Source organism: Staurois parvus, unplaced genomic scaffold (assembly GCF_062004578.1).
Source record: "Staurois parvus isolate SC_StPar_1 unplaced genomic scaffold, SC_StPar_1.0 ptg000048l, whole genome shotgun sequence".
NCBI lineage: Eukaryota > Metazoa > Chordata > Amphibia > Anura > Ranidae > Staurois > Staurois parvus.
In genome coordinates this window covers 5,951,447-5,969,714 of record NW_028317844.1, presented here as the reverse complement: position 1 = coordinate 5,969,714, position 18,268 = coordinate 5,951,447, and the positions used below count along the sequence as shown (strand labels likewise).

General features: G+C 40.0%; 1 protein-coding gene across 3 annotated transcripts in view; it reads left to right on the top strand.

Annotated features, from left to right (window-relative positions):
• SOBP (sine oculis binding protein homolog) overlaps positions 1–18,268 on the top strand; it is a 246,459-nt gene that overhangs the window by 215,607 nt on the left and 12,584 nt on the right. For all 3 annotated transcript variants that reach the window (XM_089664910.1, XM_089664917.1, XM_089664924.1), the window contains one exon: positions 4,822–6,770. In XM_089664910.1, coding sequence (XP_089521036.1) covers positions 4,822–6,768 — 1,947 coding nt within the window. In that variant the 3' untranslated portion in view covers positions 6,769–6,770. The remainder of the gene's footprint in view (positions 1–4,821; positions 6,771–18,268) is intronic.

The window sequence follows — 18,268 nt, the reverse complement described above, 5'->3', positions numbered from 1 at the left end:
TCTTCTGGAGTACCCCACTGGTGCTTTCTGTTCCTCCTCTTCTGTGTGTATCCCCATAGCAAGCCACTTGCTATGGAGGGCACATGTGCGGATGGGTTTCTGAGCTGGGTTGTGTGCATCCATAGACACACAAGGCAGCACGGCCACACTGAGAATGCATTAAGGTAGAAAACCATTTAGGATCACTTTAATCTTTCAATTCTGCAGAGTGTTGCAAAGGGAGAGGTTCTGGTAAAACATCCTTCATGACTAAGCAGAACTGCTAAAATCTTGTGACATTAGAGATCACATAACCAACCTTAGAGGGTTGCATGGGGCAGCATCTCATGTCCTGTCATAAGCTATATTGTTTCATGTCTTGTGCATTGTAATTAATGTTTAGGTAAATCACAGATTAAATATTTATGCGTTGCCAATTTTTATTTGCATTAGCATTTTTGGGTGATGTATAGGCGAACACCTCTTTTTTGGTAGCTGCTAAAGGGTTTGTGATTTAGAATTCATTCACGAATTAAGACCAAGGATTTTTTTTATATATATATATATATTTATAGATATGTTTTACCTCTCAAAAAGTTCACTGTACTCATCTTCCTTTCTTCTTAGAAGGCCAGCACCATTTTTAGCATTTTTGGCACAGAAACTGAAAGAAATTTCCAATGGGGACCCCGGAATATAAATGTGTCAGGAACTCTAGCCTCCCCTGACCCTACTGAAAATTATTGTCTTATGCTGTCTGTCTCTGTCTTGGAGATTTCCCCTCTCTTCGTGTGTTGTTGATACTTTGGGGTTGATTTACTAAGACTGGTAAGGTTTTATTGCAAAAGATTAATTGAACAAGCTGAAGTTAGAAACTGATTGGCTACCATGCACAGCTGCACCATATTTTGCACTCTCCAGTTTTAGCAAATCAACCCCATTATCACTAGAGAGAGAAGTTTAGGGAAATCTCCTTAACCAGTTGCCAGCCACATACTGTAGCTTTACTGCTACAGTGTGGGCCGGCTGTGCAAAATCACGTATATATATACGTGATTTGCTTTTCCAGGATGGAGACACTCGCGCGCGCGCCAACCCACCCTGCCATTGGCTTCCTAACATGTTGATCAGCAGTTCCCATCCAGTGATTCACGGCCGGGACCCACCGATTGTCAGAGCTAGCTTCAGGAGAGAGGTCTATGTTAAAACTAAAAACTAAAATAAAAACAACACAGATTTCCCTGCTGACAGTGGGGATGTGACAGTTCTTGGGAGACAAAATCTGTCACATCCCCTAGTCAATCTGTACATAGTCAACACATTACACATAGTTAGACACACAGTTAACCCTTTGATTGCCCCAGATGTTAACCCCTTCCTGCCCAGTGTCATTTGTACAGAGTCAATTTATTTTATTAACACTGATCCCTATTAGTGTCACTGGTCATGTCAGTGGCAGTTAGTGTCAGAATGCCCGCTGTACTGTCATAGTTCTGATATAAGTTGCTGATCACTGCCATTGTTAGTAAAAAAAAATTCCAGTATACAGTATATACCTTCATTTGCAGACGCTATCATTTTAACACAAACCAATTCATATATATTTATTGAATTTTTTTTTACAAAGGACATGAAGCAAAACGCATTTTGGCCTAAATTTATGAAGAAATTATTTTTTTTAATGGGGTATGTTTTATAGCAAAAAAAAAAAAAATACATTTCGGTCTTTTTTGTTTACAGTGCAAAATAAAAACTCATTGGCGATCAAATACTGCTAAAAAAAAGCTCTATTTGTGTGAAATAATGCTATAAATTTAATTTGTGTACAGTTTAGCATGACCGCGCAATTGTCAGTTAAAGTAGCTCAGCGCCGTATAGCAAAGAATGGCCTAGTCATGAAGGGGGTACATTTTCTGGAAGGCAAGTATTTAACTTTGCCACAAAAATCAGTAAAACTATTTCCAATGTATGTATATATATATATATATATATATATATATAAAAAGATTTAGCTGAAGCTGAATACTGTTTAACCTTAACCAAATTTTGGCCCTAACCAAAGTCTCAACCCCTTCCAAAAAAGAGCAAAATACAAAACTTGCTCTTTGAAGGCGGTTGTTGACTATATATACCCTTACAAAAAGAGAAGCCATGCTCGTTGACTTCTACAGGGCTGTTGAGTGAAATTGAAATTATAGGGCTGTAAACAGTAGGATTATGTGGCTCATAGGAAGGCAGTTTCATGTGCTTTTTGTTAAATGGGGAAGTTTACAATGTAATTGGTCATGTTTTTATTTGATCGTCCCTAATAATACTAAGTTCTTTTCTGTCTTTAGTGTTAGTAGTTAGTGGCCATGCGCCATTTTCTTAAAATTTTGAAGTTGTCTAGCAAGATTTTGCTTATTCTCTCTCTTTGTATATATACTGTATATATATGTATGTATATTGATTAATATATACGTATATATTAATTATAAGCAAATACATCATTTTACCAGTAAATGCATTTCAAAATTATTATTAGAAATGGAAATATTTGCATTAAAATCATGCATGCTTGAAGGATCCTTTTTTTAAAAATCCTGTCCAAAAATGAAGGCATCAGGAGAACTGCTGACATCTGTTTATCTGTTTATAGCAATGGCAAGAGCACCCGTATTAATTCTTGTTCAAAATGCCATACGAAGGAAAGGCATTAGAGCAAACAAGAGTCGTATTTGAATTGTAGATCATGTCTTAGCCATCTGCGAGAACGGATGGTGTTGAGAAATTAATGTGTTAATGAAATCATAATAATCTCTGAAAAGCAATGAATGGGAAGCTTGAAATTATGGTTTTAAAATGAGGCTGTGATGTGATACATTTTAGAATTGGAAATGTCTATTGTTTTTGAACATTGTTTCAACAAGAACTAAATTAGAAAGTGAAGGCATTACAAGATATAATTAAATAGTTAGAATATATGCTATTTGTGCTATCTCTTACATTTTAGAATCATTTTTTTTACTCTAAATTATCTGGTGAACTCTATAGTGAAAACCTATAGGAAACCTGTGTTTAGAGAGATATGGAGACTGCCATTACTGAGCCCTTCTTCTGAAATATCTGTTTTCTGGCTGCCATACTGACCTTCATTCCCTTGAAACACTAATACATACAAATATGCAAATAAAAAGGACTTCTGACTTCATTCTGACATCCTTTATTTGTTCCGATTCAATTTTCAAGATAGCTTTGATCGCAGAGACAGCCAGGCAAATGGCATTACGGAAAGTCACCAGTTACAAACCCATTTTTGTTCATGGCAGGTTTATTAAAATGTCCGTAACCACTAGAACAAAATGTGACATACTGAAGCTTACCAGTACTTTGGTGTAATGGTTGTAATATATATTTTGTTCATTTTTTTTCTCCTTATTTCTACCCAGTGATCCTGTAAGTAGGAAACTTCCTGTCCTTGACTGACAACACTCACTCACTGTACCCAATCTATGGAGGAGCACCCTTGTCACCCTGGTCATAATTTGGATTACAAAAAACTTTCCGCTCTCATCTCAACAACATAAGTCCACTGTGAAATGAACAGGGACAAAATAACACTCAAAAATTTTTTGCACAAACAAATATAACAAAACATTTCAGTGGTATTATTAACAGACCAAAAATAATAAAATAAGTTTGTTGTTAAGGTGTCCATACATTTTACATACACGTAAAGCACAACTTAATTTTAAAGGGTAAGTCCCCCCTAATGCCCTCCTCCACCCTCTTCTTCTATTTTTGGTACTTTCATTTTGGGGGAAGGCGTGGTTTTTGACAGGTGCCCGCTCCCATATCCGGTTGGATTTCTGGCGGGAATCAGAGGAAGTTCACCTCCACCCCCCCCCCCACCCGCAACCTTCTGGGACACGTCACAGAGGTCCCAGAAGGCTGCAGGGTCAGTCAGAAAATGCAGAGAGGCTCACGCATGCGCAGTGAGAAGCCCTTAGTAATCTTGCTGGCACCAAGAACCCACAGACCGGTGAACAGCCGGTTCGGGCGAGGGTGGCGCTGGATACCTGGACAGGCGAGTGTCCTTTTATTTAAAGTCAGTAGCTGCAGTATTTGTAGCTGCTGACTTTTATTATTTTTCAAAAAGGACGAAGAATCACTTTAAGGAAAAAGCAATTGAAATGTATAAGATATTTCAACAAAATAACATTATACAGATTTTAGTAACAGTTCTTGTGTTCAGTCATTTTTTGAACAAATTAAAAAATTTAATTTACTCTTTCCCATTTAATTTGACTTAGGAGAGCATAAACAGAAACTGAACTGCAGAAAATTCAGAAAATTCTGAAAATGAATACATGCTTTAACTTGCTATTAAAATCCTTTAGCTTGTCCAAGTTCCCCTGTGCTGTATCTTCAAAGGACTAAGAGGTGGGCTTTTTTTTAGAAATTATATAAATTAAACAAACAAAAAAAGTTATAAAAATATAAAAATATAATTTTGGTTCAGAGTATGTGGGTATAATTTCTTATTTTGAAATGTAACTAGATGTCTACAATTGTTTTGCTATATTTACAAATTAATTTCTTATTATTATTATTATTAATAATAATAATAATAATAATAATCAGCCAGTGATTTTGCACCTTCAATGAGTGTTATACTTGTGCAAAACAATTATGAATTTTTAAGTTGCCTCAAGTGACTTAGAGAGACCCATAAACGATACAGAAGAAGTGAGCATTTTTCTAAATCAGAACCTGCAGAAAGAACTTCTATTTTTTCTATTGTATTTTTTTTTTTACAATCAATTTACCTCAACTTGCTAAATTTCTAATTTTTCATTTTAGGTATGCGATTGGTGTAAACATATACGGCATACTAAAGAATATCTCGACTTTGGGGATGGAGAACGAAGGCTACAGTTCTGCAGCGCAAAATGTCTAAATCAATATAAAATGGACATTTTTTACAAAGAAACACAAGCCAACCTTCCAGCTGGACTGTGCAACACATTACATCCCCCAGTTGACAGTAAAGCAGAAGGCACGGGGGTACAGCTGCTTACTCCAGATTCCTGGAATATACCGCTGACAGATGCTCGTAGAAAGGTTCCGTCCCCGGCGTCTGCAGCTGGCCAAGTACAAGGTCCTGGATCATCAGCCTCCACCACTGCCTCCCCATCTGATGCTGCCAACAGTTCTGCTACAAAAATTCCCACACCAGTTCCCAAATCCATTCCCATGAATGACAGTCCAAACATTGCACCAGTTCCTGTCCCACCACCTGCCAGTATTGTGCCTCCCATGGGCGTACCACCAAGGAGTCCTCCCATGATTATGACTAACAGGGGACCGGTTCCTCTGCCCATATTTATGGAACAGCAAATAATACAGCAAATACGCCCACCCTTTCTACGAGGTCCCCATGGTTCAAGCCCTAACAGCCCTTTGTCCAGTTCCATTATCCCTGGTATGGGTCCACCTCCAGGTGGTTCCAGAGTTTTAGGCCCCACATCTAGTCCTATGCATAGACCAATGTTATCACCTCATATGCATCCATCAAATACACCTACAATGCCAGGCAACCCACCAGGATTGCTTCCACCACATCCACCTGGAGGTCCTCTACCTAGTCTTCCTTTCCCTCCCATGGGCATGATGCCAAATGGTCCCATACATATGCCACAAATGGTAAATTTTGGTTTGCCATCTCTTGCACCTTTAGTGCCACCACCAACTCTTTTAGTGCCATATCCTGTTATTGTTCCTTTGCCTGTTCCAATACCTATTCCCATACCTATTCCTCAAGTGGTGGATTCCAAACCTCCAAATGACTTCTCCAGCAATGGTGAAAGCATCATTCCAAGTTCATCAAGTGATGCACCAGGTGCAAAGCCAAAGGATAATTCTTTTTCCCCAAGGGATTCTAAACAAAGGTCCTTAAAGCCTTCTGATTCATCTCCTGGTGGTTCAGGGCAGTCATCTCACCAGGCTACAGTTGTTCAGGAACAAACGAAAACTGAAGTGGTAGATTTAACAGTGAGGACAGCAAGCCCAGAAAACAGTAAACTTAGTGTCACAAATACACTTCAGGTCCCACAAGATGGAGTCATAGATTTAACTGTGGCACACAGGTCTAGACTTCATAATGTCATACATAAAGCTCTTAATTCTCCGTTCAAACTTGAATCTGAACCTAACAGTGTTGTAAACTTATCTTTCAGTAATTCAGACAGAACCAATTGTAGTGACTGCATGGAGAATAGCACATTGGAGACAAAAGCATATACCTCCAGTGACTCTGATTTTTGTGGTACATTGTCACAGGCCCCCAGCACTCCAGGACTGGAAACCAGTGCAGCAGTTTGTAATGTCATTGTAAATGGTGCAAAGAACGCAGAGGGTTCTAAAAACTCTGAGAAATTACATGAGCAAAGGAAGACATTGTTAGAAAAGGATCCAGTAGTAAGTGAGTTGGAATCTGTTAAAGAAAACAACTGTGCTTCAAATTGCCACTCAGAGCTAGAAACCAGCAAGAAGAATCTTGTGGATGAGCCCCTTTTACCTGGGGACAAACAAGATCCTAATCTAAATAACCCAGCTGATGAGGACCATGCTTATGCTTTGAGGATGTTGCCTAAAACAGGTTGTGTTATTCAGCCTGTGCCAAAACCAGCAGAAAAAACTGCGATGACCCCTTGTATAATCTCAACTCCAATACTCTCCACAGGGACAGAAGACTTGGAGCCACCACTGAAAAGGAGGTGCCTCCGTATTCGAAATCAAAATAAATGAAGGTTTGTGTCAATATTGTTTTGTCAATAAAACCATGAATTATGCTCAGTCCAGTAGATACAATTATACAGCGCAAATTTCATGTTAGCAATTGGCAAAAGATATTCAGCAATACTGTATGCAAAAGTGCTGCAGAACATCTGATTTATGTAACTAGATTTGTTATTACATGAGATCTGAAAAGAGATGACCACATTGGCTTTAAGGCCAGGCAAATTAACAAAGATGAGTTTGGAGATGGCAACATTTTAATTGTGGTCATCATATGCAGATTTGTGAATAATGATTTCCTGGTTTCCTAAACTGCATGGCTCTCTGCAAATCAGATAAATCTATATGCACACAAGCATACAGGAAATGTTAAAATGGCAACTGATCACCAGCTCTCTGACTAAGTTTCATGACTTTAGCCTCCAGTATATATAAAATTCATCCTATAATTTTTACTTTTACATGGACTAATATTCTATATGGGCCTAAGATAGACTTTTACATTTCCAGCACTATCTTAAATCTGATACAGTAATTTATAAAAAAAAAGGTTTGGGCATTACCTGCATTACCCATGAAAAAAAATAATTAATACAAAATTTTGGCAACAATTAAAAGTCATTAGATTCCGAGGGATGCCCTGATAAAATCAATAAAACAATTATTAAATGATACATTCCTTTGGTCACATTATGCTCACCCCCGTTGGAAAATGTTAATATCTGTGTGAGCGTGCTGTCAAAAATATAATGCAAGTGTGTCAGCGCTTTAAAGTCTAATCAACATAAAGCACTAAACAAAGGAAGCCTCAATTAAAGTAAAGCAAATTGTGTCACAACCACAACTATTGAACAGCATCAAAGGGGGAGATTTGCTAAAACTGTAGCACTCACACTCTGGTGCAGTTGTGCATGGTAGCCAATCTGCTTCTAACTTCAGCTTGTTCAATGAAGCTTTGGCAATAAAACCTGGAAGCTGATTGGTTTCCATGCAGAGCTGCACCAGATTTTTCACCATGCAGTTTTAGTAAATAAGCCCCACATTCTTCTTTTTTCATGGATGATTACCAACAAACTTTGTATAGTACCACTTGGTAGTCACTGAACATTGTTAGATGAACGTCTGCCAAGGTGCTCTGCAGCAGAATTACATCAATAGATAACCATATAGTTGTGGAGGTACTTCTTAAAAATACCGCATTATGGCCATAAGATCATAAGATAGAGCTGATGATCATAGGAAATCAATTATTAAGCAAAATATAGTCAGAATTCCTGATGGGCTGGATGAATGCTTGTGACATTCGTCAAGCAATTTTTTTTATAACTAGACCCCTTAATGTGGAAAAGGTTGCTGACCCTTGCTCATGTTTATTTTTTTAAATTTTAAGTTGTTGGGAAGTATTTGCAAAGTACAGTATTTGCTGAAAGTGAGGGAAAATCAAAACATTTGAATCATCCCCAAAACAGAAATAAGGGGGGAGTGTTCCAAGGGGGTTACTTGTTGATGTGACAACAGTACAGGAACTGATTCCCTTTACTTTGGAGAAATCTCCTCTAGCTACATGTAGCGTTTGTGGGGCAGGTGGTGTAGATAAATCCTCCTAGTTGGATGGAGACAGCAAAACAGAATTGAAAGAAGTTTCAACTTATCCCTACTATATCCAAAACTAAGAAAAAATGTTTGGGCTTTACATATACTTAATTTACTTTGTGTATTTACATTGCAGTATGTTGGAATGCGGTGTAGGCATGATGACGTCACTTGAATCCACAATGAACTGCAATGCCTTTCAGAGCATGCTCCGAAACATGTCTGCATTGTGGCTCCAAGCATTGTTTTGTGGTTAAGGAGGAAAGGAAATAACCCCTGTCAGTTTTTTATTGTTGTCTTTTTTCTGCTTCAGTTTTTCCTGCACTTCCTGCCTAGTGAAATGTTTCCACTGTGATAGTAAGTAAGGGGAAATCTCTCTGACAGAACCATGGATAGCAGTTCTGCTTCTTTCCTGCTCAACTCAAAACAAAAATGTTTTGGTTGGACTTGATAGCTTCAATGGTGGAAATATCAGCTGTAAGAATGGTGTGAAACTATTACACCTAGATTTCTTTATAATTTTATATAATGGGAAATTATGTAAGAGAGCCTGACACCCGAAGTCTGACACCCTCATTGTGATAGCCAGATGAGCATGTGTTCGTTATCCTACAGATTTCCCTATGCATAGAGAAAGCAGATTATGTTGGATAGTAACATTTTGATAATGATAGTTACAGTGAAGGAAATAAGTATTTGATCCCCTGCTGATTTTGAATGTTTGCCCACTCACAAAGAAATGATAAGTCTAAAAATCGAATGTTCGGTGTATTGTAACACTGAAAGACAGAATAGCAAAAAAAAGAAATGCATGTCTAACAAATTATGCACTGATTTGCATGGTTATGAGGGAAATAAGTATTTGATCCCCTTCACAAAACATGACTTAGTACTTGATGGCAAATCCCTTGTTAGCAATCACAGAGGTCAGACATTTCCTGTAGTTGGCCACCAGGTTTGCACACATCTCAGGAGGGATTTTGGCCCACTCCTCTTGGCAGGTCATCTCCAAGTCATTAAGGTTTGGTGGCTGACGTTTGGCAACTCAAAGTTCAGTTCCTTCCACAGATTTTCAATCTGGAGAAAGTCTGGAGACTGACTAGGCCACTTCAGGACCTTTAATGTGCTTCTTTTTGAGCGACTCCTTTGGTGCCTTGACCGTGTGTTTTGGGTCATTGTCATACTAGAACATCCATCCACGACCCATTTTCAATGCCCTGGTTGATGAAAGAAGATTCTCACCCAAGATTTGATGGTACATTACCCCTGTCATCGTCCCTTTGATGCGGTGCAGTTGTCCTGTCCCCTTAGCAAAAAATCATCCCCAAAGCAGAATGTTTCCACCACCATGTTTGACAGTTTGGATGGTGTTCTTGGGGTCATAGGCAGCATTCCTCCTCCTCCAAACACGGCGAGCTGAGTTGATGCCAAAGAGCTCGATTTTGGTCTCATCTGACCACAACACTTTCAACCAGTCCTCCTCTGCATCATTCAGATGTTCAGTGGCAAACTTCAGATGGGCCTGGACATGTGCTTTCTTGAGCAGAGGGACCTTGTGAGCACTGCAGGATTTCAATCCTTGGTGGCGTAATGTGTTACTAATTGTTTTCTTGGTGACTGTGGTCCCAGCTACCTGGAGATCATTGACAAGATCCTCACGTGTAGTTGTGAGATGATTCCTCACTGTTCTCATGATCATTGGCACTCCACGAGTTGAGATCTTGCATGGTGCACCAGACCTAGGGAGACTGACAGTTGTTTTGTGTTTCTTCCATTTTTGAATGATTGCACCGACTGTTGTCACCTTCTCACCAAGCTGCTTGGCGATAGTTTGGTAGCCCAGTCCAACCTTGTGTAGGTCTACACTCTTGTCCCGGTCTACACTCTTGTCCCTGACATCCTTGGGCAGCTCTTTGGTCTTTGCCATGGTGGAGAGTTTGGAATCTGATTGTTTGATTGCTCCTGTGGACAGGTGTCTTTTATACAGGTAAGAAAATGAGATTAGCAGTAATCCCTTTAAGAGACTGCTTCTAATCTGAGCTTGTTACCTGTATGAAAGACACCTGGTGGCTAGAAATCCTGCTGAATGACAGGGGACCAAATACTTACGTATGTCCCTCATGAACATGCAAATCAGTGCATAATTTGTTAGACATGCAATTCTTTTGAATTTTTTGTTGCTATTCTGTCTCTCAGTGTTACAATACACCTGCCATTCAATTTTTAGACTGATCATTTCTTTGCGAGTGGGCAAACATTCAAAATCAGCAGGGGATCAAATATTTATTTCCTTCACTGTATGTATATTATATATAATACTCGAGGACTATTTGCTATGAGTTTTGGCATGTATGCAAAATAGGATCCAAAGGGGGGAAGAGCCAGGACCGCTGGCAGGGGACCCAAAAAGAAGAGGATTGGGGCAAAACCATTGCACAAATCAGGTAAGTATAACACATTTTTTTTTTTTCAATTCAGCCTGTGGAATCTCTTTAAGCTGAAAAGCATTTCATAATAATAATTCCATAGAAGCTGAAAGTGACATGCAACTTATGACATGTCATACTGTTCATATTAATGACTACTGACAAAGAACAAGAAGAGATGGTAAATTAGTGATCAATGAAAGAACCAAGCCAACCAATCTCAGCAGGTGCTTTAAAGATAATATAGGTTTCCGACAACGGCATTAGAAAAGGCTCAGCACTGCTAGTGTCCATCTGCCCTCATTATCTGTCTTCTAATATTTATCTAAAAGTTATGTAGATCATCATTCATTCATCCCTTGAGTTTGATAATATAACTTTTATATAGATGTACTGTAAGTAACATTGATTTTACATGGTCTCATTTTAAGGAAATATTAGACCATCTGGACTCCAGTTATTTATGACTTTGATGAGATTAAACTAAACGATTCAGTAACATGCAACAGATGCTAGATTGAAAGTCTTATAACTGGTTTACCCAGTATGCCTGTAGAGTATATTAACTGTCCCCAAGACATGTTCACTTATTAACCCAATACGAGCAGTTCTTTACCATTGGATTTTCCTCTCAACTTTCCTTTAAATTTCATCTCAAAATTGTACATGTTTTAAAAGAGTGTTTAAATAGCTTAACTAAATTTCATTTCATCATTAGCTTAGCATGTAATAAAATGATTGGAATATGTGATTAACTCTGCAATAGACACAGTTCATGTATATTTAGCAAATAATATATTTTGTACTTTGCTGATTACTGTTATATGTTGGCGGAAAGCCAGCATTGCATGCCTTGAAAAGTCTCCAAGAATCACCTATAAATTAAAAAGAGGTATAAATAAGTTAAAGGGAAACAGAGCAGCGGGAAGTGTAATGCTAAGTGTATTAAGGTAGAACTGGAATGGCGTGTTTTGGAATGGAAGATGAAATGTTTAGGGATCTTGATGGATGTTTGAGGTTTAAATATAAGATCTTGAACAGGGTGTTTTCCGAATGCAACCTTACTCAGATTAGTGACATTGCTATTACTCAACACCTACAACACAAGATTTTTATGTTTCATATATGAGGTTCAGATAGGATTGATTTTTAAAGTGCAGCTCAGGTTTTGTTGAGAAAAAATGCCCCTCTAGGTAAACGTCACACATTTTGAAGAATTTAGTAAACATTTGTGTAGATCCGTAGAGTTCTCTGTTTTAAAGAAATTTCTGGTTAGTTTAATTATTGTGGCTTTTGTCAAATTTATTTCTGAATGGCGCAGTTTGCCTTTTTGTTATAATTACCTGGTGCTATCTCACTTTTTTAATGAGATAAGCTTAGAGAGCCTTAGAAAATATCTCATCAGTGATGAAACTCCTATTACATGGGTTGCCTAAAATTTGACATCCTAGTCCACATTTCTGATATAAGCAGTGTGCCAATCATACAAGTAAAGAATGAGAATTCTGAGGGTATTCTGTACACCAGCTATGTACACTCGACACCAGCTTGTCATACTGCAAGAGAGTGACAGTTGAAAAGTATCTAAGGATTGAAATGGAAAGATGATTTTTAAAATCATTAACGCAAAACTAATGCAGGCCATAGACGGGGTGAAAATCGGCTGATTTTTCGGCCGAAAAAAAAAATCGGCTGATTTTGGCACCGTTAGTGGGTTAATTTGTCGGCCGTTTTCGGGGTTTTGGCACATTTTTTTTAAAGTTGGAAAAAAATCAGCCGATTTTGCCGATCGGACGATTTTCCGGCAATGATGGCCGAATCGACCGATCGTTTACCAATAAAAAATCTGCGCATGAGCCGTGACCTGCAAGAAGAAGTAAAAAGAAGAAGAATAAGAAAAAGAGGAAGAAGAAGAAGAAAAAGAAGAGGAAGTAAAAGAAGAATTCCAGTCCGCTATTATATTTGACATGAAAAAGTATTGCGGTTGCAACAATGTATCTATTTCTATCCGAATAAAGACATCTGTATCCGAAATGGATACAAATGGATACATTGTTGCAACCGCAATACTTTTTCATGTCAAATATAATCGTAAGGGACAGAAGTAATTAAATTTCGTCCGTAGACGGGACGAAAATCTGCCGATTTTTTTTACCATTGGTGGTAACGTCGGCCTATTGAACGACCGATTTTTCGTTTTCTTTTTTTTAAAAATGGCCGGTTTTCGACCCATCTATGGCCTGCATAAGTCTACTGATTTAACTCTTTCCCAAAACAGATATATTCACGGCATGTCTCTGGTGATAACTGTCACAGATGCCAGTGTAGCTCTCAACCAAACTTTCAAATGGCTGAGCACATGTGCTGCACCATGGCAACTGCAGATCTGAATAGACGCTAAGATAGTCTCCACCCCCCTCTTTTTCTATTTTATTGAAAGGGAGAGGAGGTTTCTCCCCCCCCCCCCCAATCTACCACCTTTTTTTTTTATTTTCAGCAGCTACCCCCTTGGGGTCTGCCTAATTCTATTCCCCTATCTTAGCTAGCTCCCACCCTTTTCTTTTTTTTTTTCAAGCCACACCCCCTTTCCCCCCCTTTTTTTGGGTCACATTGGGGGTAATGGATGCCATTCGTATCATGTCCCTTAATGCTAAGGGGATTAACACCCCTGAAAAGCCACGAATACTTCTTCATGATTTGAAACGCTTACAGGCGGATATAGCATTTATTCAGGAAACACACTTCAGAGATGACAAACTTCCCCTACTTAAGAACAGATTTTACCCCATGGTGTACCACTCTGCTAATAGCTCTGCCAAATAGAAAGGGGTATCCATAGTCATATGTAGCAGAATGCCTTGGAAAGGCTTGTCAATGCTGATGGCCACTTTCTGTTCATTAAAGGCTTGATCGGTGGACTTAGGCTACTTTCACACTGAGGAGTTTTTTGTAGCATTTTTGCTTTTTAAAAAAACGCCTGAAAAGCTCAAGAAAAATGCTTCCCTATGTATTTGAATGTATATCTATGTATGTTTTCACACTGAGGCGTTGCGCTTGCGATGCAGTGTAAAAACTCCCGCTTGCAGCATCTTTGGGGCATGTTTGGTGAGTAAAAAAAATGCCCCAAAAATGCCTCTTCTGATTTAAATCAATGGAAAACGCCTGAAAAGCGCTTCAAAAACACCCAAAAAGTGCCTCAAAAACACCTCTGAGAAGCATTTTTGGCGCAGTTTTTAAGTCACGTGTCCTTTAAAAAACGCTCAGAAAGCACGCTAAAAAAATCTGCATTTTTACTGTGTTTTTGCTGTGGATCAGTGTGAAAGTAGCCTTAAGATCACACTTGTTACTCTCTATGCTCCTAATGACAGTCAGCACCTCTTCTTTGGCTCCACTCTTGCCAAACTTCTTGAATTTCGGAGGGCCAACTGATCCTTGGGGGCGACATTAATGTCCCCCTAAACCCAACTGTGGATACTTCCCTAGGCACCTCCTCCGTCTCTTCTGGGGCTCGTAAGAGGATATTGCGTGCTATCCACGAAGTGCAATTAGTGAATGTTGCTCACAAGTTATACTCCCGTATTGATTATTTCCTGATTCCACACTGCTAACTTCACTCTGTCATAGACTCCTCTATTGGCAATATCTCTTGGTCGGATCACGTTTTTATTCTGCTAACATATGCCCTTTCTGACTTCTCCTCTTCCAGTACTCCAACCTGGAAACTAAATGAGAGCCTCCTCTAAGACCCAACAGTCTTGGCAGATGTGGTTAAGGACTACTTTCAAAGGATTCATACCCCAGATAGTACTCCTGGAGTGACTTGGGAAGCCCACAAGGCAGTCATACGGGATATTCTGATCAAACATAACTCACGGATCAAAAAAGAAAGGAATGCACAATTAGATTCCCTTCTAACGAACACGACACAAACATGCCCCATCCCTGCAATTGGAAAGGGATCTTCTATGTCTTCACAGGAAGGTATCAGATTTGCTGCATTATAAAGCAAAGCCTGCTTTACAGACATGTAGGAAGCTATCATATGAATCTAGGGATGTGTGGCCGACTATTAGCCAGGTCCCTCCGAGACCAGTGGTTGGCGACATAAATCCCCTACATAGCCTATCCTGATGGGCGGAAGACCACCCTCCCAAACAGATTGCCCAGGCATTCGGCACCTTCTATTCCTCTCTGTATAATTTGCAGTCGAAATCTCCTAAGCAGGCACAAACAGATGCCTACTTGACATCATCCCATCTACCCAGATTGGCTTCTTCTCTTTGGGAAGAATTTGCCTATTACGTTACATTAGAGGAACTTAAAATTGCAGTAAACGCCACTAAAATGGGGTAAATCCCCCAGACCCGATGGATTTACACTTCAATATTACAAACTGTTGTTCCCTCCCTAGGCCCTCATATGGTCAAAATGTTTAATGCATTAAATTCCACGAACTCTTTCCTGCCTGAAACATTAAAAGCTCATATCACGGTCCTTCCTAAGGAGGGTAAAGACCCTTCCTTATGTGGCAGCTACAGGGCGATATCACTACTGAATGTCAACCGCAAGTTGTTCAGTAAACTTTTGGCTTCCGGCCTTCAGAAACACCTGCCAGACTTAGTCAATCTTGATCAAGTCGGGTTCATTCTGACACATAAAGCGGGGGACAACACAATCAAAGTCTTGAACCTGATCCATATAGCCAATGATCCATATAGCCAATCAAAAACACATTCCCTCTGTCTCCCTGTGTCTTCCTGGGAACTCTTGCCAAGAAGGCATTCGATTGGATGAATTGGCAATTTATGTTCACTGTCTTGCGACACATAGGACTAGGGGATGTGATGCTTAATTGGATATCAAATATTTACTCTTGCCCAACAGCGTCGGTTAGGGCTATTGGATTTCTATTGGACCCTTTTGTCATCACAAATCGGACTAGACAGGGGTGTCTCCTCTCCTCTCTTCTCTTTGCGCTTACTCTATAGCCCTTCCTTTGCAAGATACACATGAATCCTGACATCACAGGCATTCCCCTGGAAGATTCTCAACAGAAGATATCAGCATACGTGGATGACATGTTATTCTGCCTTACTAACCCTGCGATATCACTACCAAACCTTCTGCATGAATTTGAGCTCTACTGCACCTTCTCCAATCTTAACATTAATTTTACCAAATCTGAGGCAATGTAAGTGGCAACATTACCCTCTCTCCTCCAGATCTTGCAGTTCAACTTCCGCTTTAAGGGGACAGACTCAGCCCTAAAATATCTGGGCACATTTATACCTTCCTGTCTATTCTGTACCTTTGACCTCAATTTCCCTTTGCTTTTGAGCAGGGTTCATACCATCTTGAGGACATGGCACTAAGGGCTACATTCTTGGTTTGGGAGATGTAATATCATTAAAATGAGCATATTGCCAACATTTTTAAGCAGGTACACTCACCTTTTATTGAATTCGTTTGGGCCCACAAACGACCTTGAATCCGCCACCACCTATTGAAGTGGCCAAAACAGCTTCTGGGATTGGCCCTTCCAAACGTATACAAATATTACCAAGCAGCTCACTTAAATAGACTAATTGAACAGGCGCAAACCAGAGTCCCTCTACATAGAGCACCATGGTGCTATGGTGTACTTTCATCTCTCATCCAAGCGCACCCTATAATGGAACCATGACTCGTGTTTGATGTAGGCTCTTTAACACAACTGAACTGTCATCCAGTAGCTCGGCACTCCTCCCTATCTCCTCCCTATCTTGGGCAATCTGCACTTTCCTCCTGGCTTGCAGGCTGGACCCTTCCAGACCTTGTTGACATTTGGACGGTTCCAGGCATCTCACTTTCTGACAGAGGGAGATTGGTCCTTTCCGAATAGACTTTTGGAGTGCTTTACAATTACATCACTTTTTACAGTCTCTTCCACCTCCACACACCTTTTGCCGCCTACTTACTCCATTAGAAGTATACTTTTCCGATTAGGGACTCCTCCCTCATGCACTAAAACTTATATTCTCCTGGTGACTCCTTCTGAAGATAAACATCTGCCCTCTATTGGGAAATGGGAATCGGACCTAGGCAGGAAGTTCACTACAGTTCAATGGACTAATATTATCAGATTTGCCCTGAAATCTTTGATCTGTATGAAAAATCAGGAAACCAACTTTAACATTTTGACCAGGTGGTATCACACACCATCTCATGTACACAAACTTTTTCTGAATACCTCTGATCAGTGCTGACAATGTCAAGAGATGTGTGGGACGATGCTTCATATCATATTTTTTGGTCCTGTCCCAAATTAGGCCAATACTGGATGGAGGCACGGAACATTGTCCAAAAATTTACTGATTACCAGGTTCCCAAGGATCCAGCCTTCTTTCTCCTTTATGTTTTTGATATCCTGGTCAAAATGTACAATAAGTCCATAGTTTGCCACCTTCTCAGTGCAGCCAAATCATGTATCCCTCTTACCTGGAAACACACTCAACCACCGACTGTTGGCCTCTTTCTTAATAAGTTAAAGGAGCTGAATCATATGGAGTACCTAGTTCTCTACGCCCAGCATAGACAAGAGGTGTACACTAAAACATGGACATTATGGAATATGTTTGTCTACTCTGAAGAGGGTAAAGCCCTTCTAGACATGAAGTTTGCTGTAGTCTTTGCTAGCACTTTCTAGCTCCTTCCGATCCCCCAATGCGCCCATCCTCCTCTTCTCGGGTCCCCTGCAGGCACTCCTGGCCCTCCCTCCTGTTGGGTCCTGCCACAGTAAGCAGCTTGCTATGGGGGCCCCCGCTGCTTCATGTGTCCATTCACACACAGAGCCATGGCTCTGCCCCGCCCCCTCTCTTCTCATTGGCTCACTGGCTGTGAGTGGCTTCCGTTGCTGTCTCAGTCAATGAGGAGAAGGAGTCCCAGGATAACTTAGGTAATAGGGTCTTAGGTGAGTATTGGGGGGCTGCTGCAAAAAGAAAGTTTTTCACCTTCATGCACGGAATGCATGAAGGTAAAAAACCTTGAGCCTTTACAACCACTTTAACAACCTATAGACTAAATTGTGGGTTTAGGGTTCTATGGATGCAAGTTTTTAAGCTTTTTATTTTGATTGGCTGGACTTGAAAGATGTGTATTTTTACCTATGTAAATTATAATTGATATGATTAGTAGCTCTTAAAATCTCTAAGAACATTTGAGAACAAAACCATTTGGTTTTCTGGCTCTTCAAAAGCTGAAGCTGTGCAAATGTTCAGACTTAAAGAAGAAGTACAGCCAAAGCTCCTTTGGCTGTACTTCTCCTGTGGATCACAGAAGTGCAGTTTGTTCTGCACTCCTGTGACCCGTTTTCAGCTGTTGGCTGGCATCAAAGTCTGAATCCACCCCAGAGTCTGGAGCGGCACCCGGCTCAGCCCTCCACTGCCCAGCGTTCCAGTGACTACTGGAGGGGCAGAGCAGACAGTGGTGACTGACAGTCACCATTCTCTGCT